Source organism: Brassica oleracea, chromosome C6 (assembly GCF_000695525.1).
Source record: "Brassica oleracea var. oleracea cultivar TO1000 chromosome C6, BOL, whole genome shotgun sequence".
NCBI lineage: Eukaryota > Viridiplantae > Streptophyta > Magnoliopsida > Brassicales > Brassicaceae > Brassica > Brassica oleracea.
The window spans coordinates 21,683,747-21,707,911 of record NC_027753.1 but is presented as its reverse complement, the minus strand read 5'-3'; the positions used below and the strand labels follow the sequence as shown (position 1 = coordinate 21,707,911).

At 38.2% G+C, this 24,165-nt stretch overlaps 3 protein-coding genes and 1 long non-coding RNA gene across 7 annotated transcripts; 2 read left to right on the top strand and 2 right to left on the bottom strand.

The window, feature by feature from the left end:
• Positions 1-1,528: 1,528 nt before the first annotated feature.
• Positions 1,529-4,960, top strand: LOC106297119 (MATH domain and coiled-coil domain-containing protein At3g58270-like). Of its 3 annotated transcripts, none has more exons than XM_013733402.1 (6): positions 1,529-1,617; positions 1,783-1,916; positions 2,043-2,074; positions 3,195-3,323; positions 3,863-4,122; positions 4,413-4,960. In XM_013733402.1, the coding sequence occupies exons 2-6, from the start codon at positions 1,807-1,809 to the stop codon at positions 4,848-4,850; spliced, it is 969 nt and encodes a 322-aa protein (XP_013588856.1). In that variant the 5' UTR covers positions 1,529-1,617; positions 1,783-1,806; the 3' UTR covers positions 4,851-4,960. The 3 variants fall into 3 exon arrangements, with proteins under 3 accessions (XP_013588856.1, XP_013588854.1, XP_013588855.1); XM_013733400.1 differs by having other exon boundaries at positions 3,857-4,122; XM_013733401.1 differs by having other exon boundaries at positions 1,531-1,613; positions 1,781-1,916; positions 3,857-4,122.
• A 2,228-nt stretch (positions 4,961-7,188) lies between these two features.
• LOC106297121 lies at positions 7,189-8,411 on the bottom strand. Of its 2 annotated transcripts, XR_001261415.1 has the most exons (6): positions 8,290-8,411; positions 8,026-8,220; positions 7,891-7,931; positions 7,728-7,798; positions 7,416-7,512; positions 7,189-7,288 (listed from the first exon to the last, which is right to left on the bottom strand). It is a non-coding gene; the product is annotated as an uncharacterized LOC106297121 (long non-coding RNA). The 2 variants fall into 2 exon arrangements; XR_001261414.1 differs by having other exon boundaries at positions 8,026-8,387.
• Positions 8,412-9,459: 1,048 nt separating this feature from the next.
• Positions 9,460-10,006, top strand: LOC106297120 (MATH domain and coiled-coil domain-containing protein At2g42465-like). Its single transcript, XM_013733403.1, has 2 exons — positions 9,460-9,516; positions 9,591-10,006. The coding sequence occupies exons 1-2, from the start codon at positions 9,460-9,462 to the stop codon at positions 9,993-9,995; spliced, it is 462 nt and encodes a 153-aa protein (XP_013588857.1). The 3' UTR covers positions 9,996-10,006.
• Positions 10,007-12,258: 2,252 nt separating this feature from the next.
• LOC106298346 (deoxyhypusine hydroxylase-like) lies at positions 12,259-14,148 on the bottom strand. The gene is made up of 7 exons (XM_013734453.1): positions 13,876-14,148; positions 13,620-13,753; positions 13,307-13,530; positions 13,090-13,228; positions 12,792-12,918; positions 12,594-12,712; positions 12,259-12,506 (listed from the first exon to the last, which is right to left on the bottom strand). The coding sequence occupies exons 1-7, from the start codon at positions 14,045-14,047 to the stop codon at positions 12,474-12,476; spliced, it is 948 nt and encodes a 315-aa protein (XP_013589907.1). The 5' UTR covers positions 14,048-14,148; the 3' UTR covers positions 12,259-12,473.
• Positions 14,149-24,165: the final 10,017 nt, after the last annotated feature.

The following is a 24,165-nucleotide window of genomic DNA, read 5'->3' as shown; positions in this document are numbered from 1 at the left end:
GGAAAGGGATTTGATCATAGAATATATATAATCTCTAAGATATGTAAAAGATAAGATAAACTATCAAACAGTTTCGATATTTGTAGTAACGCATTCATTAGCAATGACCTGCTGATCAAAAGTACTGATGTATGAAGCAAGTAACTAAGTTTGGGGATATTTCATGTTATGGGAATGTTTGAGTTTTAGGGTTTTTGCCTTATTTCTGTCCTTTTTTCCTCAATGCCTTGATGAAAAAGAAGTGAGTCGTCAATACTCCAGTATAGGTTGCACCAAATTTTAGCAAAAAGAAAAACACCAGTAAATGAAAAGAAAAAGGCAGAGAAAAGAGGTTTGGGCACTTTAACCGAACCATAATCAATTTGAGAATACCCGATTGGAAACTGAACTAAAAATTTACAAGTATTTACTCGGGTCGAACATTCATCTACCTAAAATAATCAGAACTGGTAAGAACCGACCCGAATAGACTCAACCTAATAAGAACCAATTTATACCCGACAAAAAAATATGAATATCCAAAAGTATGACTATATGTGTTCTAATTTATATTTTTAATTTATAGTTTATTTGTAATATCCTTTTTGCAATATATATTATTATATTTGTAACATTTTCAAATAATATATTTTTTAGAAATGTCAAATTAGAGTTTAAAAAATGTTTAATTTCAGTTATTAAAATTTTATATTTTGTTATTTTGCAAAACTTTAGATAAAATTGATGGATTTTGGTTAAATTTTGATGAATTTTTGGTATTTGAATCTTTTTACGGTTTTAAATACTTGAATCCGGCCCAGTGTAGCGGATCTGAAAAGTATATGTATTGTAATTACAGACTTAAACTGATCTGGATATGTTCAGCTTTGGGTGGACAGGTAAGGAATTTGACTCCGACTAAGATCATTATTGTCCATGGTGTAACGGACACAGCCAAAATAACTCTCGGGTACAACATGCGTAAAGATGCCTGGGGATCTTGACCGTCTCCTGTATTTGTAGGATTCTTAGGTGTGGGTTCAGGTTTAGCAACAAAGTGAGACACGAAAGAAACCAAACAAAACACAAACCGAAAATTTTTACTAGTTGAGTCATGTCTAGGATCCGAATAACCCGGCCAATCCGAATCGGACCCGAATACCCGAAAGCCCAATATGTCTGTTTAACAAAACGTGAACAACGTTTATAAAAGTTTTCCACCATATTTTTCTACTGAGCCGGTCCTTTCGGGCCAAGTTACTTTCAGTAAAACAACAGTGGCTGCCATTTTTCTTCTTCGTCCTCCTCATACCAAAAGAAGTTTCTTTATAGATATTTTCTCTAGCGCCTGGGACCGTCTCTCTCAGTTTCTTATGAGAGCATCGCTATTATGACGCCGTCAAGATAAGGATACAATATAATGTTTACATTATTCTCAATAGGATAATTACCATTATAAGTTAGGATATTTCCTATATTCTTTAGGCATCTCATTAAACTCGTGTGTATATATATATACATTGTAATGTTAACCTAAATTAATAAGAAAGTCTTCCAGTTTGTCAAGACTACGTCAGTACAAATCGCCTTAGCGAACGTAACCTAAACGATTCTCGCTTCCACGCGTTTCTCTCAGAGGTAGTTCCTTCCACTTATTGATTTCTTATAATCTGTTTCGTCGTGTAGATTCTGATAATCTGTTAAATTTTTGAAACTGGAGTGTTGTACAAGCTTATAGAATCTCGAAATTAGGGTTTTATGCTCGAAATCGTTGCTTGATTGTTCGATTTTACTAATTCATAGGAGGAGTCTCTATCAACAAGATCAATGGGGAAGCAGGAAGTTGATAACAAGTTCACTTGGGTGATTAGGAACTTCTCCTCTCTTCAATCCAGGAAAGTTTATTCTGATGAATTCATTGTCGGCGGCTGCAAATGGTAGGGAATATATATGTATAATATATATATATATATATATATATATATATATATATTCTACTTATTTCGTCACTTAAGTTTTTTTGTTTTTTTGCTGATTTTTCGTTTGCTCTGTTGTTGTGGAATGCGTCTTCTTGCTTTTCCTAAAGGAAATGGTGGTTGTTGGATAATTCCAAGCTTGTGGAAACTTAACATATTATTAGATGTTTAATATGTTAGATAAACACAATAAGGAAACCTAGAAATAAGAAAATGAAGTTTCTATTTAGGTTAGGTTTGTGTTTTTCATATCCCACATGTTAAAGGGAATTGTCTTTCATATAAATATGGGTCTAATGGAGAGGTGTTCCATATGATCTAAGAGAAACATATTGAGAGCTTTAGTTTTGAGTAGTTTCTAAAGCTAATAAGAAAAGTTGTTCTTATAACTCTTTGTGTTTCTAAGAGATCTGAGGGGTGTTAACCAAAAACTTTAAACAAACAAAAAACCCTACGAGGGTGCATACGTTTGCATAGAGTGATGCCATAGCTTACATATAACGCAAGTTCAGAAGTTTTTTTTTGCACAACGAACATACCAATGGAGTCAAGGTTCTCAAAGGATGAAGACGAACTAGAGATAAAATTGTTGGGTGTTGAGCAGAAGGCCGACATCCTTACCAGAGCTCACGTACGCAAGATGGCGGACGTGACCAGAGTTATCGTCGCAGTGAGCTTAAGCCACAAGACTCATCGCAACTTAAGTGAAGAGGTCAGGAGAAGGTTATACAAGAACCAGGCCGATTCTAAGAAGAAGCGGTACGGAAGCGAGGAGAGCATCCGGTCTAACCTTGAGAAAGATGTGAATTCAATGGGTGGATTCGCACACCATGGTGTGGTGAAGGAGGATTACTTGATGATTAAGTTCAAGCAAATGAGAAGCTTAATCAGAGTTCAAGAAATTGATCTCCCTAATTCAAGTTGGAATTAAGGGGGTGAATGTTGGATAATTTCAAGCTTGTGGAAACTTAACATATTATTAGATGTTTAATATATATGTTAAGATAAACACAATAAGGAAACCTAGAAATAGGAAAATGAAGTTTCTATTTAGGTTAGGTTTGTGTTTTCAATATCCCACATGTTAAAGGGAATTGTCTTTCATATAAATATGGGTCTAATGGAGAGGTGTTCCATATAATCTAAGAGAAACACATTGAAAGGTTTAGTTTTGAGAGAGTTTTTAAATCTAATAAGAAGAGAAATTCTTATAATCTTTGTGTTTATGCAACTTTAGTGGTGTTAAGACTTTGTCTCTGTATCTGGACGTTGCTGGTAGTGCATCATTGCCCTATGGATGGAGAAGACGAGCAGAACTGTGCTTAAGTGTAGTAAATCATGTTTCTGAAGAACTCACTGAAATTAAAGGTGATTGTTTCTACAGATCTTGTCCTCAAACTATTCTGAAAACTGACAGTATGATATATATTCCCAAAATTAATCATTTAGACAGTAGCCGTGTTCTTTTAGAAGACGCAGACGCAGCGGTTAGCGATCAAAAATTGAACATCAAAATAAATAAAAAGATGGGAGAAAATTAATTAAGACGCTGAGGCTACTTCCGTTAAGGTTTCCCGTGTCGTGACCGACGCTGTAAAAAGTAGTGGCAGTTAGAATGATCGCTGCGTTTATTTTTGATAGGCAAAATCACCGCCGCCGGTGTCACTTTCCAGATGCGTGAACAAGAAAATAGTTATAAATTGGGTAGTTAGCCGCTGCGTCAGCGTCTTCCAAAAGAACACGGCTAGTAACAATGTTATTGAGCTGGAGTTCTATGTTGCTAAACCGAGTTTGAGCTTGGTTGGTTTAGATTTGGTTTCATAGTTTGCTCTCCCATTTAATTCTTAACAGAGATGTTCACTATCTTGGAGTATATGATAAGCTATAGTTCTTTTTAACAGCTACAGAGCACTGGTTTGATGCGGAATTCTGCGACTTTGGCTTTACAACAATGCTTCCACTCGACAAAATTCATGATAAAGATGGTGGATTCTTGGTAAACGGAGACCTCGAGATTGTTGCTGAGGTAGAGGTTCTTGAAGTTATTGGAAAACTAGATGTATCAGAGGAAACCAAATTACTGAGCAAAGTAGAGGAAGACGATGGTGCGGAGGCTAGAGATTCTCTTGAGCTTTCAGTAAATGGCTTTCAAGTTCTTCCTTCACAGGTATAAAACGAATATTGGTGCCAACGTTTTGTTTGTTTCATAGAAATTCTAATCACAACACAACATTATCATTTGTTATAGATAATTCAGTTCCTTGTGGTTTTCTGTTTTGTAAATCGTTGCTGATCTATTAAAAGAGCACATATAGATTCAGTGAAAATCAAAGGAAGTTTCTTGACATATATGTGTGAGTTGCAGAATATGAGGGAAACTGTAACATTGGAGTATGTTGTGTTTTGTTTAAGTTTTACGTTATTCATCTTTCTTTAACTTGTTTCTTTAACTTGCAGGTGGAATCCGTGAGGCGTATATTTGAAAGACACCCTGACATTGCATCAAAGTTTCGACCAAAGAATCAGCATCTAAGGACAGCTTACATCAACATTCTCCTCAGCCTGATCAATACTCTGTGCCAGCCGACTAAGGACCTCTCCAAGGATGATCTGAATGACGCATATGAGAACTTCTGCTTCAAATCCATCAACTCTTCCTCTATCTCTTTCATCCTTTTCTCACCAGCTTCTTGCTTCTCCTTCTTTTCTTCCAATTTCTCTTCTAACCAATCTAAATTCAAGCCTGCGTCTGTCAAGTACGCAAAGCTGAGCTGGAGAAGGAGAAAGCAGATGTGTCTGTGGCCAAAGCTCCCCTATCATTCGATGATGTTGTTTGATAGGTTTAAGTTTTTGTTTTTAGTCGCTTGGATTTTACGTCTGTTTGGTGATAAGTGACTAAACTTGGGTTGGAAGCATCCGCATTTTGTGGTTGATGCCTCGTTAGGTTACTCTTGATCAACAAGTAAAGTCATTGGTGTCTGAGAAACAGAGTTTAATGGTTTATAAATTACTACTGGTTGTCCCGCCCTACGGGCGTGAAAGTTTATACTAAAACTATTGCATATGAAAATATATCTTAATTTTATATTTTTTTGAAATTTTATTTTAAAATAAAAGAATAAATATAATATTTTATGTTTTAAAATAAAATTGTATTTATTAAAATTTGTTGGTTTGAGTTGAAAGGACCACTACGATTTTTTTGGTTATAGAATACAAAATTACGAAATTAAAAAGTTAAGAAAATGTAATGATTTATATTTCTTATTTTATTTCTATTTCACTTTGATATGGTTGAAGAAAATCTAAAGTAAGAATAACTATTTTTTTTTAATTTCTAAGAGTATATAATTTTAATACTATTACAATAATTAATTGTCTCCCGATTATAAATTAATCCACTTCCAAGCTAATTCAATTGAAAATATAATGTAATGTGATAAAATTATAAAAAGTTATATTTTAAAGTAATATATAAATAGTTTCAATAATGTCATAAATAACAATTAATCTATATTATTTACCAACAAAATGATGTTTTAAAACAAACCAAACCGGAACCAAAGTGGACCCAAAATTTATTAGTCAGTTTCTACTATTGTTATCCAACCGGAACAAAAACATTAATAGCCAAACTGAAATTCATAAATAGTCAGTTTCATTGTTCATTGTCTACACACAACATGAAACACTTTGGTTGCCTCTATACCATTTGGTTTTCGGTTTGGTTTCGTTTTTTTGTTTTTGGTTTTCTGGTTCTAAAGATATAGGTTACCGTTCGGTTATTTATGAATGCCACTTTCGCTATTTTTGTTATTGTTCCAGTTTGGATAACAATAGTAGAAACTGAGTAATAAATTTTGGGTACACTTTGGTTCCAGTTTGGTTTGTTTTTTCCGGATAATTTTAGATAAATCGGAAAATCAGAGATCTTTATATTTTTGGATAAAATATCAGATAATTAAAAAATATTTTTGATTCGCTTGGGCTATTCAGATATTTTTAATTACTTTGGATAAAAAGTATTTGACTTTTTCGAGTAGTTCGATATAAATATATATATGTAACAGTTTTAGAATATTTAGTAATTTATAAAATGTATTTTAAAATTTCTGATTTGATTTTTTAGTTCGATTCCGGTTTGGTTTTCAATTCTCGTTTATATTCCTAGACCTAGTTGCCTCATTGTAGTGAAGTTTAAGCTTTTACACAAAACACAAAAGAGACTATTTGAAAATAAATATCTAGAAAGTATAACAACAATCTGCATGCAATGGGTATAAAAAAGTATGCGGACTCTCCTCCCTCGTGAACAAACAATACTACAGTAACTTAAAGACTCTTCTTTTGGAATGGATGGATCTGGTCTCCCTCAAGTACTTCAAGCATTACCCAAAAGAGTAAACATCAGATTTTTCAGTCAATTGTTATCTTGTCCTGGTCTGGATCAAGATAATAAGCTTCCTATACCGTCGTACTCACACGTGTCTGGTCAAGATCTGGACGTCTTAGACAATCCAGATTCTGAAACTTTGTCCATGAAATTCTCATCGAAAAGAATGTTAGCAAACTTCACATCGCGGTGGATGATAGCTCTTGGGGAATCTGTATGGATATATATAGTGCAGGCCTCTAGCTGCACCAATACATATCTCAAGCTTCTGTCTCCAGCTCAACCTTGGGCGATCCAAGTCATGCACAATGATCCTCTTTTTGTTCTCACTGCAATGCCCGATTAAAGAAACCAAATGCATGTGTATGAACTGGGACAACATTTCGATAACTGTCCTGAATTTATTGATGTAAAGCTATAGCTGGTTAGTATATGTATTTGAAAAAAACATTACCTTCTGTGGTTGATGATTCTTACGGTCCAATCAGATTGATTGATTCTGGTGGTAGACCATATAAATAAAAAGCCTACTTTCCTCGTTTGCCTTTTATCTCAAGGACCTCCTGCACTCAAAAACAGAGAACGGTTCGATTCAATTAGTAATTTTTAACACATTGAGTCTTTCGTTAATAAAAAAGTGGAACTTTTTGGAAGTAATTCTTGATTGTATTACTGATGAAGCGCTTAGGTGCTTTAATTTCCCCACGTGCCTGATTCTCGATACCACATCATCATCCCACCTGAAAAAAGAGGAGACTTAAAAGATTAGTATATGCCTCCAACAATTCATATAATCCAGAGATTCATGAAGAAACAAGACTTCAAAAGATGCTAGCCTTCTTTTGACACTAAGCAAAGTTGGAGTGTTGTCAAGAAGTGGGTTTCCTTTGGGAAGTTTCTCTTTTTTGGCGTTTAGCTCTTCCATTTGCTGCTGCTTTTACTGAAAAAATGTAAATAAAAAAAAAATAAGATACAACTTTCATATGTCAATGTGATTAGAAAAAACAATCGTAGTCATTTTGTTATAGTAATCTGAGCAAAATCATCTCACAGACAAGAACACATACCTTCCTGAGCCTCTCCTCCACTCTTTATTTATTTATCTGGTCTAGTTCAGCCATAAGAGATTCAGTGTCATCCTCATCATCGTCACTTTCTTTATATCTAAGAAAGACAACCACATCGTAAGATAAATCGAAGGAAATTGCGAGTCTCAGTTGATATAAGTCATCAAAAACTCTAACACCGAAGCAATTGCATATTCCCAAACCAGGGCTCTGAGGAAAAGCACTGAGTAAATCCTTAGCAAAGAATCTTTAGCCAAGTTTAAAGCATAAAAAATGAACTGCAATAGGAAGAAAAGAATGGAAAATAGGTACCTATCATCATCATCAGAATCATCAGCATTTACACTGCGAGGAACAATTATCTTCAGAGTCCCTTTTGGAGCCTAAAAGCAGGATATCAAAGTTATAAAACGTATAATCAAACTACATGTATTTTGTGACATATAATCAAATTAAAAAAGTGAATTTCTCTAACCTTCGAGTAATAGCTGATTCCTTCACTTCAGTCGCTTTCATCTAATGACAAAAAAAAATACCACATTAGTGAAATGAAGGAAGAATCTTTACAAAATCATATTGAAAAAGGCTTGAAATTTATTGTCTCACTCACCACTGTGAGATTTTTCTTTGGAAGAAAAAAAGGCTCTTCAAGTCATCACGAAGTTTCTTCTTCTGTAGAACGTCAAGAAAGGACCTTGGCTGTGTTTGAGCAATGGCCCACATTTGCGAGAAGAACATAGGAAGTCGACATAGTGTGCGGTGATGCTTGGCAGAGTACAATCTTTGAGAAATCAGAGCGGTGAAGCTGTTCATGGCATATAAGGGAGACATTTATAGTCTGAAGTAGTACCGAACTCAGACATTCATCGCTTACCTTCGTCGCCAATTAGAATAAATAAATGAGGCGGAGTGGGAGGAGAGGTGTGATGGTGTTAAATGCTCATTTTAATGGTGAACTTAAAAAAACGAAACAGTTACCCAGAATTTTCATCGGATTGAAGGGAAGCGAAAGGATGAGGGCGCCTCAGTCGAGGATCATAAAAACTTAGTCAAACACGGGCCCACACATCTGATACTTATCAAGACCAAATTAAAATAAAAGCCTATTTACGCAGAGATGAAGATTTTAGGAATCGGAGGTTTAGATGCTGAGTGGCACAAAATGCTTACCCCATAGAGTGACCTGGCAGCAGGAAAAATGAGAAAAGTCTCCTTTATTGTTATATATAGATCTTCTGTAGTAAATTAATAGTTTTGACATATGTTAATCAATTTTCAAAATTCTATTATGTAAATGTTCATCTTCAAAATTTACAAAAAAGTTTTATCTTTTAAAATATTTTACGGTCCTAATATATAGCTTCCTTTAAATCATTGACCTATAAGGAGGAGTTTAGAGCATGATTAACGGTAAGGGGTTAAGGGGGTTCTTATTTTTTTTTATTTTTTTTTATTTTTTTTTATCTGATTTTTTTTTTAAAAAAAAAATTAAAAACAAACCATTCGCGGACCGCCACGTGTCAGTGGGGCCCGCGAACAGTACCAGAACCAAAGCAGACTCGCCTCTTGTGGAAGAGAAGGAAGAGCTGAATTTTAATAATAATATGGGTCCCACCCCTTAAGATCTATGCTAAGGGGTGCCGTTAATTATGGTCTTAAAAGTCTAAGCAATTTTACATTCCTTGTGTGTGTTTTCATAACCAGTGTCTCTTTTCACATGATTCCAAGTGGTAAATTGTGAACCAATCAATGATCTTTAGCCTTGGGGCTCTATTGGTTTCCTTAATTGCAATGTGTTTCTTGATGGAGAAGTCTGAACAGAGCATATAGTCATTTCCCAAAGAAGAAGCTAGACGTGTGACGCCATTAATAGTAATCTGTTAGATAATTATGTCTAAGTAATGTATTAAGTTACGATTAGCTCACGTTCATTTGGGATACATGTATCTTCTTTAATATATATTTCAGTTACAAGAAGACAATCCTCAAACACACAAAACTCCAGTTGAATCTTCAAGTAATCAAGAAAAACTCAGCTCCTATCATGTGGAACGGTGATGGAACAGTGGAGTTTAATGGCTTCCGAGTTCTCTATTCAGAGGTAAGAACAATTATTTCACTTAACAATGATCACTGTGGTTGTGTTTTTTTTTTTTACATCAAACTTGTTATCAGGTAGAGTATGTAAGGAGAATCTTTGAAAGACATCCAGAAACCGCAATGAATCTTCGTCCAAAGAACCAGTTGGTAAAGAATGCCTACATGAACACTCTCCTCGATCTCATCGACATTGTTTGCTTAGCTCCTCAGGAGCTCACGGAGGAAGAGCTAAGAGATGCTGAGAACACGCTTATGGATTTGGTAGGGGTAGGTTTCGAGTTGGATTGGTTGAAGAGAAAACTTGAAGAGCTTTGCGTGAAGAAGACGAAAATGGAAGCACGCGGTGCCCGCATGAGGGAACTTGATAGAATGATTGTGGAACAGAGACAAGTGTTGCTTGCGCTTGAAGTTGAAAGGAAGAATGAAGAGAACGAGGCTGTTTCCGACAGTGCTCGTCTTGGTTTCGAGGATGTTGTTTGAACCAAACTCACCCAGTGAAGAAGCCTAGATGTTTTTAGGTTTCTTCTCGCATGCTAAGAATATGTGGCGTTAACTAATAACAAGAATGATTGAATAAAAAGGACCAAATGGTCAAAGATCTTTTGTACTTTTACTTTTATTTGGTAGTGCTTTAGCTCACATCTAAAGTACTCTGCACTTGTTATCTTCTCTCGGCCAGGCTCCATCACATTTACATTTTAGGCATGTGCGCTAGCCTTTCATCAGAGTCTCTTGTGCCTCGTAGTCCATTCACTCCCTTCAAGGCTTCAACACTTGCTCGTAGACTCGTAAGGATCCTTCCATAATTTCCATACTATCCACTGTACTAAACTTAAAAGAGTTTGCTTTCTTCCTTTGCGGTGATTCTGGAAAGTGGAGAAAACTCTAGAGGTTTATATACAAATATTCAGACATTTCCCAACCAGGAGAAGATGGAACAGAGACGTGGCCTTGCACAAGGGCATTGAAAAAGCAGCTGACTTGAGCATTTCCTGATTGGGACCTGCAGATGGTAGATGTTTCATGACGCAAGTTGTCTTGCCACTGTTGGATGGACACACAAGCATCTCCACCGAGAGAAAAGGACTTTTGGAATTTGCCTGGGTTTTCCAGATCAATTGAGAACAGAGCATCTAAGCTTGGTTAGTTGTTAACGTGCTGAGCTTGCTCCTCCTACAGTAGATTGGTGAGGGCAGACCTAACTTAAAGCATCCATAACTGGAGAACTGTTAAATATTTAGGGACTTTTACGAGGTTTTTTGGAACTCCTCGGATAAAATAGTTCTGATTAGCCATTAATTCTATTCTCTACCACCTTCTAACATATATATGGTTTCAATTGGTGATCTTGCTGTTCTGCTAATTTGGCGTCTGTGGTTGTTAAGTGTTATTCATTGGTCCACTGATTCTGTTTTCAGAGCTGAGTCTATGTTATCTAATAACTTAAAGACTTGTTCAAGGCACGAAGTAAGTTAATAACTCTGTTTCAATTTCAGAGCGTCTACTATTGATGTAGATGGGGCCAAAAATACGAAACATTGGGCTAAATCAAGTGGCGGAAACAAGCAACATAGACACGTAGGGAAAACTCATGGTCGTCTAACATCACACCTTAGGGGAATCTAATCTTCAAAACAGAAACGAATTCAAAAACAGAGGTAATAGAAGAGAAAGAGAATGTGAACAGATAGAGCTAATACGTTAGATGCCATCATTCCGGCGACTCAAACCAATAGGGAACAATAAAGTTCGACATTCATCATTCCATTCTCTTTCTCTCCCACACCATTAACTTGAAAAAGATTAGAAATTTAGAGAAGGATCAGATAGAGCTAATACGTAAGATGCCATCATATCGGCTATCAAACCAATAGGGAACAAAAAAAGTTCAATCATCATATCCTTCTTTCTGCTCTATAATTCGCTTCAAACACACACACATCCAAACTTTTAAACTTTTACAACTAAACAAAACACATAAAAATCTAAACTTGAATTCTAGAAACTCAATAAGTAATGAAGTTGAGCCGTCGAGAATGTCAGTGGCGATGGAACTTATATATACATCCTCAAAAGACGTAAATACCCCCTGTTATATCTTTCTATTGACCAAATCACAATGGGCTCAACTAACCCCCAGCGTTTGTCACCGTGCACGTTTTTTATGACCTGACAAATTAGCTTAAACTAAACTCTGGACTCTCCGGTCTCTCCCTCTTGACAAGCTTATATTCGATTCCTTTTTTTTTTTTATGGTGATTCAAAATGCAATTCGGATCTCTGTCTGAAACCATCGTTAGCTAGTATTCAGAGAAATAAGCAATATCTAGGAAAATTAAAGGTGTCACTGGTAACCATCATGGAAATAATAGGAACGGATAGGGAAGGAATGAGTAGGAATAAAATTTTAGGAATGGCGAAAAATGATGGTTCCTTATCAAAATTAACGAGGAATTGATTTGTTCTATAATTCTCTACAAATAAAAAAACAAAGAAGAATGAAAAGAAAAACATATTCTTCATGAATGGTAAAAAGTTTAAGGAATGTTAAAGAACATATTGTTCCTCTTAGCTTGCATAAATTTTGTACATTCAATTCTGAATCTTCTGAACTCAACCAGCTTTCTTTAATAATTCAATTATGCGTCTACATATAAACCCAAAACCAAAAGAAAAGGTATATTCAAAACTTCATCTTAATTTAGCTTACAACATTAAACATTGATAGAGATGCTTGTGCAAGTAAGTTAAGTATCTGGCAATTACTCATTCCCTTTCTTTAACAATGGAAAGTTTTCATACGGATCAAGACAATGTATCTTAACCTTAAACTCAATACAGAGACTTATGATAATCGTTACATAAATGAGATGCTAAGTAGCAGTTTCTTTTCTCTCGCTTGCTCCTAAAGTTTGTGTTCCTTTGTTGGCAAGTGATTGAAGAAGAATGATACGATTCTTAGCAAACAAGCGGGTCTTGTGTGAAAAAGAACTGCAAAAACAGGTTTTCATATGGGTCACTACAGATTCACCTTAGACTATTCAAGGGGACAAGAGTTTTGAGATCAAAGTATTTTACCTCGAATGATTTGCCTGAATTTTCAAATTCCAACATGCTCAGTGCAACTTCACAGCTTTGAGAAACAAGCGGCTCAGTGTCCCTTGAGAATTCCTGTAGCAATGCGATGCTCTGTTCATCTGAAAATAGCCGAACAATGCAAGAGTGTAAGTAAAGACAAGTCAAGTTGTGATGGTTCATGGGATGGAGGAAAGATACCTGCAATAGAACCAAGCGCTTCTGCAGCCTCGTGTCTAACCATTGGGTGCTCATTCACATCTCTAAGTATTTTGCTTAGAGTATCTAAAGCAGCTTTGTTTTGTAATTGCCCCAAGACATAAGCAACCTACACAAAATTATATCAATCATTTTGGAGAACAATGAAGCAAAGATCCAAGATAACAGATCTTAACAGACACAGACATATGCAAGTCCATGAACACCTTTGGAAAGCAAGTCCTCACTAGCAATTTAGCAAACAATGACCAAAACTGAAAGTCACCAAAACTTGACAAACCTCATGTCGTAGAAGGGCACTATCAGCACTCAAAGAATCAACAATAGCAGAAACAGCGTCCTCTCCACCATGATTCCTCAGAGAGAAAAGAGCAGCATATCTCTCATACATGCCTTTTGTTTCATCCATAAGAATCTGCCTGTGTAATTAAATGATCTGTCACAAACTGAAAAATCATTTCCTACAAGTGTTCAGAGTTGGTCAAGATTAGAAGAACCTCAATTGGTGAACGGAAGAGAAAGCAGCAGCTGGAGCCGCAGGGTCAACAGACATGAAAGGTGATCTCTTTGTCTCCGCATCAACAACATTACTCAGCTCTTCAATCCTTTTGAGAGCTAACTCACATGTTTCCCGAACCTCCTGAGCAGGATCAAAGATCAAGCTTTTCTTCAAAATGTCGGCATTGCCCGCTAAACCAATAGCTCCAAGAGCTTCTGCTGCCTGTTACATTAACAGCCCATCAGCGACTCCGCAAAAAACAATCAAAAATAAGGATTAGGTTCAGCACAAGGATCATAAGCTATACTCAACTCATGGCGCACTATAGGATGCAAAGACATATCATTAAGAACCGACTCTAGAGCAGGAACTGCTTCAGCATCTTGCATCTGTCCCAACGCAAAGGCAGCTTCATGTGCTAACAAGTTGGATGAATCTCTGGATGCTGCAGGAGAAGGAAAATCAAATAATATCTCTAACGTTCTACACAGAGTAAGAATCTTTTTGGTTCGGTCTCGTGCAAATGAAACTGAAAGAAGCAAATAGAGCAGAAGAGATTGAACAAACCGAGGATTAGAGCGTTGCGAGGACCAGGGCCTTTCAAGTTGCGAAGAGAGAAGAGAGCTCTGAATCGCTCTGAGATTGGCTGCGACTGGTCCAACAATCGCTCGCAGAGAAACTTCTCCATGTTACTTACTCCGCCGTATTCCGTCGATAAAGCTGATGCCTTAGCTGCCATCACAAAATCTGTTTGATCGGCGGTTGAAAGACGACGGAGAGTAACAGAGCCAACGACGACTAGGGTTTTTGTATACTAGAGAGGAGAGAGAATCCGATTCGTGAAAAGGCCAAATTTATTGTTTGCTCCAACAATAATCTTGTAATTAATTGTACATTGACCCCATAGTTTGTATAAACTTATCTCTTTTATCCGTAATCCAATTCGTAAATAATAAGAAATATTCGGGACTGTTGTGAATTAGACAGATAAAGAAATATTTATGTATATTTATAAGTGTTTATATATTAGTATATTATTCTTTACGTGTTTGGAAATTAACGAAAGAAATGTGAGATAATGAGCAAAATTTTTACATCCGCACATTTTGTCTTATCTTAGACACATTGTGCTTGTAAGACACTTTCTAATGTTAAAAATACTAAAAACTCTCTAACTAAAAAATTATATACATTATCATTTTTTTACTTTTTCTTTTGTCTCTCTCGTTCTTTCAATGTAATTTTATTCAAATTTCATCTTCCAATGATTTTATCACCTTTCTTTTTTTCTCCCTAACACAAAAGGAAAAAAAAGGCAAACCGAGAGACTACAACTTGTAAAAAATGAAAAGATGTAGAAAAATAAGAAGGTAGTTTGAACTTCTCATCTTCTAAATCCTAGATTCTCCGAATTTGTCTGATCTTTTAAATCTTTTTAATTGATTCTCGTTTTGTTGGTTTCTTAGTGTTGTTGTGGATTTCAAAATCCAGATCTGCAAAGTTACGATTTCAGAATCCAGATCTGCAAAAGATGTGGACGGATAGCGTGTGGATGGGGGTTGCGTGGATAAGTGGTGTGTGGATAGCTGGAGCGTGGACGGGTTATGCGTGGATGGTTGAACAAATCTCTGAGAACTAGTGGGTGGCTTCAACCGGGGAGATTCTTTCCACAAAAAAGATTATCTTTCTTACATTGCCTACATCGAACACAAACTATAAATTCATGTATTGGATGAAATCTAATCCTCACTTTTTTTTTTAAATTATGTCCACATTTTATTTGTCCACAATTCATTCATTTATATTATTTTTTCGTGGACGGCTTATCCATCCAATACTATCTACAATATTTTAATTATAAAAATATTTTCTATGTTTTTATTTTTAAATTTCTAAAGTATATATAAATGGATGTCGAAATGTCGAGGATGAAAAGTTAAAATTTATTACATCAAATTTATTTATTTATATTTATTAATATTTGAGATAAAAACAAATAAGAAAATGAGGTTGAAATTAATAACAAAGCTCTTATCAGGGGCATTATTGTCCGATCAAATAGCAAGTGTCAAGAAAAAGTGCCTCAAATGTTGAATGTGTCTCTTAATGTAAGACAAACTCAGAATGTGATCCATGGTGTAAACAACTCATATATAATGAGCACACATGACTTTGATCTCTTGCTCTTATTACTATCACTTACAACAACAAATGAACTCCTATTTATAGGAGTAGTAAGTCGGTAAAGTACACCGACTTAAGAAGAAAACAAATATTTATATAGTAAGCTAATGGAAAATCACAATCCAAAATCAACCTTATCTTTTTGGATCATTATCTTTAACACTCCCCCTTGATTATCTATTTTTATATTACGTAGTGCCTCGTTAAAAACCTAGTCATGGAAAAACCCATTGGGACAAAAACCATGACAAGGGAAAAAGAGTACACTGCTGTAATCTCCCCCTGAAAATAGTGGACTTAGCTTTCTTATCACAGGTCACGCAAATGCTGCATTCCGATACCATAAACGTGTTTTCGGAATGTTGTAGTCGGAAGAGCTTTTGTGAACAAGTCAGCCGGATGACCGTACATACTCGATGTCCACTTCTTTATTTCTCTCGAGCTCCTGTATGCATGAGAAAAATCTTGGAGGGATATGCTTTGTTCTGTCGCTTTGATGTAACATTCTTTGAGTTGAGCGACACAAGCCGAAATGTCTTCAAATATTTTCGTTGGCTCTTTCTCGTTGACTATTCCGCTTGATTCTTGTATGTAGTGACTCATTGACCGAAAGCACACACATTCTCGACATGCTTCATGAAGCACAATAGTTTCAGTATGATTCGAAGATGTCGCAACCAGAGTTTGTTTCTGGGTCGACCGCCAAGAGATCACGGTTCCACCAATCGTAAAAACATAGCCGGTTTGCGATCGAGCCTTGTGAGGATCTGATAAGTATCCTGCATCTGCAAAACCAACCATACCAAACTCGGGTTTTCTGAAATAAATCAACCCTAAATCAATTGTACCTTGGAGGGAACGAATATGTTCTCGACGCCATTCTAATTTCCATGAATAGGAAATGAGCTGTATCTTGCAAAGACATTAGTGTCTAAAAGTATATTTAATTAAATACAACTCGCAAGACATATAAGCTCACATATGGATCTATATATAAAGTAGGGTTTCCTCACATGTACCACGTCATTAATTCGGTGAAGTTGGGTGCTACACGTGTCCATTCTCTTTATGCTCTTCATTTCATTAACATAACCAGCGAGAGTTGTGGGCTATTTCATGTGTGGGCTTTATGTTCGGCTCACTGATTCCATCCCATAACGAAAAACCTTAATCCTCTCATACGGCGCAGGATCTGATTCTATGGATTTAACTCACTCATTCTTCTCCACCATCCGAGAGGTTGAGATTATGAAATAAACGTGATGAATCTTTTCGCCATCCTAAATTTACAGTCTAAGAGAAATTACTTAATTTAAAAAACTATAGAATTAAAATCATAAAAATCTAACTCTTAGTATAATATTTTATACACAAACACTTAATATAAACACAACCACAAAAATCAAACATAATGAATCTTAGTATTTATAATACCTACACGCTAAAATATTTTTAAAAACCATAAATGTTATTATAAATCACTCCTGCAAAATTCTAAACGAAAACACAACCAATGAAAATCTACAATAATATAGTTACATATATCACACTACATATATCACACGATAATACCCAGGACCTCGTAGTCCAGTGGTACTACCTCCTTGGGGAGGGGAGGTCGGCTGTTCGACTCGCGGGGAGGGGGAGGCGTGTCCAGAGCCCGTAACAAGGTACAAACAAAGGCTGGCGCCGGGCCTAGGTGGGGGGCCGCAAGGTCAACACCTGGTTAATCAAAAAAAAATATATATATATATATCACACGATAATTAACATCCCACGCGTAGCATAGACCTACCCTAGCAAGATATAGTGCTTAAATTCATGAGAGTTGACGTAGAATGCAAATGCGTGGCCCTATAAACTTTTAGTATTTTCCATCGACTAGCTTACATATTTAAAAGGAAAGTCGCATCATTGCGTCGGATCCAATAAGGTGTCGGGTTCGTTTTCCATGACACTCATTTTTTTTTTTAACTTAAAGGTTTAACACTCATTTTCTTTCTTTTCTGTAACTTAGGCTATCACTCATTTTCTTTATAAACAGAAATATAACAAATAGATTTTGAGGTCCATTTCACTTCACCTTTGAAGTATAGTATATAATATTATGAAACAATGTTCATTCCTACAGCCATTTGTCAAATTTTTAATGGGAGCTGGCCTAGTTTGTAAAGTTTATGGGATTTTCTTGATTAGGTATATAATATTTTCTTGTCAATTGTATTGCACCCAAGTTCCGTTTTGATGCAGCGCATTATCTCTTTCACCGCCAGTATCGTGGCCTTTCTTCTTTTGGGCTTTACGTGTGTTCTAAGTTTCCTTTTATTACTAGGATTAGCTAATTATAAACTTTCCTTTATAGCTTAGGGTTTTAACTATATCAGCCTTATAAATAGCGGCTTTAGTCTTTGAAAAAGAGACACGATTAATTGAATAAGATTTCTGAGTTTATTTTAAAGAGCTTTCACAAGCACTGCGAAGAGTATTCGCGCCCCTAAGAGCTTTAACAAGTACTGCGAAGAGTATTCGCATCCTTCATCTTGTCTTCGAAGATGCCTTCGTTCACAAGTTACGTGAGTTCGAGATAAACCCTAGATCTTTGACTTATACGGCTTCCGCACTCTATCAGTTGGCATCAGAATCAGTACGTTTCGGGAAAGAACTTTCTTGTTTCCATGACTAAGAAAATAGGAGGCGCAGGTGGGGACAATCGGGATCAAAACCCGGATGGCGCTACTTCGGAATTAACTGACTTACGAACCTTCTTCATCGAGAGCCAGGCGGCATCACAAGCATCGATTCAACAGCTAGGAGATACCTTAGCAGACCGCTTGGACGCCTTGACCACCGCAATAACAGCTCTGGTTGAACAGCAAAACCAACGCGAGGTACAAGCTCAACCTCCAGCACAACAACGACACCAGCCACTACCACAACATCAAGCACCACCACTACCAGGTCGCCATCGACAGCCACAAAACCTTCCCCATCCGCCCCAAGGACAACGCCAAAACCAACAAAGAATCCAGCGTCACGACCCATATGACGACGACGAAGATGAAGTTCATCAATGAAGTTCATCGACGATTGTTTTATGAAGATATTCATCAACAAAATCACCATGATACTCACTGGGAAAGAAGCTTCCGAGTAGATATACCAGAATTTCATGGGGGTCTCCGCGGTGATGAACTTATCGATTGGCTAGTTTCCGTGGAAGAAATACTAGAGTTTAAACAAGTTCCGTTTAATCTTCGTGTTCCCTTGGTAGCCATACGTTTTCGCGGCCATGCTGCAACATGGTGGAAACAGCTCAAGACAACTCGATCACGCACGGGCAAAGCACCAATCAATTCATGGGAAAAGCTCACTAAACACCTTCGACAAACGTTTCTTCCGCACAACTACGAAAGAACCATGTACACTAAGCTGCAGAACTTGCGCCAAGGAAACCGAAGTGTAGATGAGTATGCTGAAGAATTCGCCCTATTGTTAACTCGGAATGAGATCAATGACAGCCAAGTTCAACTCGTCTCGCGTTTTATCGGGGGTCTCCGAACGCAACTTCAAAATTCAATGGCACAATTTGATCCATTGACAGTGGGAGAAGCTCATCGTCGTGCATCATCATTCGAGCAACAGTCGAAGTCGTCGAACTGGAACTCATCGACATCGAGATCGCGTACCCAGGACTCCGTCAACAGTAACACTCCATCAACCGCAAACAAAGATGTCATCCACGTCAGTGATGCGGCAGTTTCTGCAGCTAAACCCATCGCACCGGACGATCAACAACTTAGGCGATCTTCCCGACCTAACGCGTTGCGCTGTTACTCATGTGGTGAACAGGGACATCGACAAACAGCATGTCCCCATGCAACACGTCGAGGGTTAGTAATTGATGAGGCTATTGAAGAACAAGATTTCTATGACTCGCAAGAGGAGAATGCAGCTAAACCCATCGCACCGGACGATCAACAACTTAGGCGATCTTCCCGACCTAACGCGTTGCGCTGTTACTCATGTGGTGAACAGGGACATCGACAAACAGCATGTCCCCATGCAACACGTCGAGGGTTAGTAATTGATGAGACTATTGAAGAACAAGATATCTATGACTCGCAAGAGGAGAATAACCAAGACGAAGACAACACGGTGACCCTTACCGCCGGGGATAGTGGACGTCTACTTGTCCTCCGTCGAGCTTGTTTAGCACCAATCACTAAGGACGATAAGTGGCTTCGAACCAATATTTTCCAATCTACTTGTACTATCAAAGACCGTGTTTGTAGCTTTGTCATCGACTCGGGAAGCTGTCGTAATGTCGTCTCCGAAGAAGCCGTAGAAAAGCTAGGCCTAACTCGGGACAAGCATCCCACACCTTATAATCTTGGCTGGCTTAACAACAAAGCAAGCATTCGCATTACACAGCGTGCGATCGTACCTTTTTCTGTTGGCAAACATTACCATAATCGCATCTATTGCGACATTGCTCCGATCGACTTTTGTCATCTTCTGTTAGGCCGTCCTTGGGAATTTGACCGTAAAATACTCCATGAGGGCGCTCAAAATACGTATAGCTTTATGTGGGACAATCGTCACATCGTTCTCGTCCCAGCCCGAGAGACACCAACAAGCTCTTCGCCACCAGCAGCGCCACTTGACCAATCAACTACAACGACAACCTCAAAACCCACGTCGCTCCTGTGTTCCTATAAGTCGTTCATCTCGGAACTCCAGACGGAAGGCGTTGCATTCGCCCTCGTGCCATCAACGGCACACCGTCTCCTGACAACACCAATCGCCTCATCTTTGGACGTGGTGTTACAGGAATTCGTTGACGTGTTCCCTACGGAACTACCCGAAGGACTACCACCTCTTCGAGATATACAACACCAAATTGATTTAGTTCCCGGAGCGACATTACCTAATCGACCTCACTACCGAATGAGTCCTATGGAGCATGAAGAATTGCGGCGTCAGGTCGAGGAGCTTTTACGCAAGGGCCACATCAAAGAAAGCCTTAGCCCCTGCGCCGTACCAGCTCTTTTGATACCTAAGAAGGATGGATCGTGGCGTATGTGTGTGGATAGTCGTGCAATCAATAAAATCACGATCCGCTATAGGTTTCCGATACCACGGCTTGATGACCTTTTGGATCAAATTGGTAATGCGAAAATATTCTCCAAAATTGATCTAAAAATTGGGTACCATCAGATACGTATTCGCCCTGGCGATGAGTGGAAAACAACATTTAAAACTCGAGAAGGCCTCTTTGAATGGTTGGTAATGCCTTTTGGGTTATCTAATGCACCTAGTACGTTCATGCGTATCATGAATCAAGCTCTACGCCCCTTCATTGGACGATTTGTGGTTGTATACTTCGACGATATTTTAATCTTTGGTACTTCGTTGGCCGAGCATACTGATCACTTACGCAAAGTTCTTACGGGGCTGCGAGCAGAACAACTCTACGCCGCGCAACAGAAGTGTGAATTTGGCGTGAACAAAGTTCTCTTTCTTGGATATGTCGTGTCCGACCAGGGTTTAGCCGTCGATCACTCCAAAATTGAAGCAGTACAGTCGCGGCCTATTCCAAAAACAGTTTCTGAGGTACGTAGTTTTCATGGCCTCGCTTTGTTCTACAGACGTTTTGTCAATCACTTCAGCACTATAATGGCACCAATTACGAGCTGCATGAAAGATGGAAAATTTGAATGGACTACGGAAGCGACGGAGGCGTTTGCTCTCATCAAACATAAGCTTACGACAGCCCCGATTCTTGTCCTTCCGGACTTTTCTTTGCCATTCGAACTACACTGCGACGCTTCTAAACTAGGCATTGGGGCCGTATTAAGCCAGAAGGGACGACCTGTGGCTTCCTATAGTGAAAAGTTAGCAGGTGCTCGTGGACGATACAGTACTTATGATGTGGAGTTCTATGCGATTGTGCAAGCTATCAAGCATTGGCGCCAGTACTTAGTACACCGCGAGTTCGTCTTATTTACAGATCATGATGCATTGCGCCATCTTGACAGTCAGGCGAAAGTTTCGTCTCGGCACGCTTCATGGATCTCTTATCTACAACAGTTCACGTTCTCTATTAAACATCAGTCTGGGAAGTCGAACCGTGTCGCTGATGCCCTTAGTCGCCGACATGGGTTGCTTACTACCATGCATACTAAAGTTCTCGGGTTTGCTTCCTTGTCAGACTTATACCCTGAGGATCCTTTCTTTGCTCGAATTTTTGCTGAAGCATCCACTGGGTTATCACGTGACTACGTGCTTCATGAGGGTTTTTTGTTTAAAGACCTCCGCTTATGTGTTCCTCAATGTAGTATGCGGCTGGAAATCATTAAGGAGCTGCACACAGAAGGGCATGTGGGCAGGGATCGCACGTTGCATTTGGTCTCCATGTCCTATTTTTGGCCGACATTACATAGAGACGTTGAACGTTTTGTCGAAAGGTGTCATATTTGTCAACAGGCCAAGGGTCGAGCTTCCAATGCAGGGCTTTATTTACCGCTTCCTGTCCCTACTCAACCTTGGACTGACGTCAGCATGGACTTCGTTTTGGGATTACCACGAACCCAGCGTGGTCATGACTCTATTTTCGTTGTTGTTGACCGTTTTTCAAAAATGGTCCACTTCATAGCTTGCAAGAAGACAACAGACGCAGTCAATGTCGCAGTCTTATTCTTTCGTGAAATATATCGTCTTCACGGGTTACCAACATCAATAGTCTCTGACCGCGACACACGGTTCCTTAGTCATTTTTGGCGTTCTCTGTGGAAGATGTTAGGCACCTCGCTGGACATGAGTACGGCTTACCACCCTCAGACCGATGGACAGACGGAGGTAACTAACCGATCACTCGGGAATCTTCTTCGTTGCCTTGTTGAGGATAATATCAAGACGTGGGATGCAAATCTATCTCAAGCTGAATTTGCGCATAACCATGCATTAAATCGTAGCTTGGGTTATTCTCCTTTTCATGTCGTCTGTGGAATCACCCCTCGTTGTCCTTTGGATCTTGCGACAATACCCGATCGCACGAGACATCATGGTGAGGCAACATCATGGTGAGGCGGTGGACTTCGTGTCGGATCTCCAGCAGATTCATCGACAAGCTCAAGCAAATTTGGAGGATACAGTGGCCAAGTATAAAGCCGCAGCAGACAAAAAGCGCAGGGAAGTTCTTTTCGAACCAGGAGAGCTGGTATGGGTTTATTTAACGAAAGAACGACTGCCCCTTCGTGATTACAACAAACTCAAATCAAAGAAAATAGGCCCTTGTAAAGTTTTAGAACGCATCAACCCGAATGCTTACAAGGTCCAGCTTCCAGCCCATTTGCGTACTTCCAACGTCTTTAACGTCAAGCACCTTTCCCCTTACCATGGCGATAATGAGGATCCAGATTCGTGGACGAATCTTTCTCACCCCGGGGGAACCTGATGCAGCGCATTATCTCTTTCACCGCCAGTATCGTGGCCTTTCTTCTTTTGGGCTTTACGTGTGTTCTAAGTTTCCTTTTATTACTAGGATTAGCTAATTATAAAATTTCCTTTATAGCTTAGGGTCTTAACTATATCAGCCTTATAAATAGCGGCTTTAGTCTTTGAAAAAGAGACACGATTAATTGAATAAGATTTCTGAGTTTATTTTAAAGAGCTTTCACAAGCACTGCGAAGAGTATTCACGCCCCTAAGAGCTTTAACAAGCACTGCGAAGAGTATTCGCATCCTTCATCTTGTCTTCGAAGATACCTTCGTTCACAAGTTACGTGAGTTCGAGATCAAACCCTAGATCTTTGACTTATACGGCTTCCGCACTCTATCATTCACCATGTAATCTTTTTGGGATTTTTTTCTAATTCCTCCCCCTAACGCTAGAAACTCATCATCATCAAATGGCAATCGGCAATCGGCAAACTGTGCTGTAAATATATCACCAGTTACTGGTTCAAGATACCTTATATACGGCTTGTTCTAACTCTTTCAGAGTTTTATACATGCCCGAGAGCATCTTTAACTCTCCAGGGACTACTAAATATCAAGATGCAACTCAAGTCGTTTATGTCCTGCCAGACATTTCAATATACTGCATCTTTTTTTAAATTTTCTCCAGTGACCTCGGAAAAAGCCGTTTTTCATACCTCGAGGTCATCTTTCATTTCATTCTCTGGAGAAATATATACTTGGACTTTTGGTCCAAACATTTCTCGTTTTTCTAACGAGCTTTATATCGAATTGATGGTCAATCAATTCACTCTACCCTCATACATAGAGGTAGATTCATAATCCTTATTTATATAGCGCTTTTTCATTTTATTGTCGACAATCTATTTTCTCTTTGGCTCCATCTTTTTATCCGTACTGATATGGTTAATCGAGATCTCTTTATCATCATCAATGATTTACCCAGGTACTTGACTATTATATTAACCATATTAACGGTCTCATCATGAGATTCATCCTCTATTTATATTTTTGCTCCTTTTCGAGGACTCTTTGGAGCCAAAGTGGTCTATCACGTCTCTAGCGTGCCATAGACTCATATATCGTCCGTTTAGGACACTATTTTCTTATTGGAGCATTTTCAGCTGGAATATGAGATTTCATTATTTCATCAAAATGTCTTGCAGACATTTTGTAAATGGATTATTCTATTTT

Coding starts and splice junctions, on each gene's coding strand:
- LOC106297119 (XM_013733400.1), top strand. CDS start 1,807: ATGGGGAAGCAGGAAGTTGATAACAAGTTCACTTGGGTGATTAGGAAC. Junction 2,075..3,194: donor TTTTCCTAAAGGAAATGGTG/GTTGTTGGATAA, acceptor GCAACTTTAGTG/GTGTTAAGACTTTGTCTCTG. Junction 3,324..3,856: donor AGAACTCACTGAAATTAAAG/GTGATTGTTTCT, acceptor TCTTTTTAACAG/CTACAGAGCACTGGTTTGAT.
- LOC106297120 (XM_013733403.1), top strand. CDS start 9,460: ATGTGGAACGGTGATGGAACAGTGGAGTTTAATGGCTTCCGAGTTCTC. Junction 9,517..9,590: donor TCCGAGTTCTCTATTCAGAG/GTAAGAACAATT, acceptor ACTTGTTATCAG/GTAGAGTATGTAAGGAGAAT.
- LOC106298346 (XM_013734453.1), bottom strand. CDS start 14,047: ATGGCAGCTAAGGCATCAGCTTTATCGACGGAATACGGCGGAGTAAGT. Junction 13,754..13,875: donor TCGCAACGCTCTAATCCTCG/GTTTGTTCAATC, acceptor CTTCTCCTGCAG/CATCCAGAGATTCATCCAAC. Junction 12,507..12,593: donor ATTCAGGCAAATCATTCGAG/GTAAAATACTTT, acceptor CTGTTTTTGCAG/TTCTTTTTCACACAAGACCC.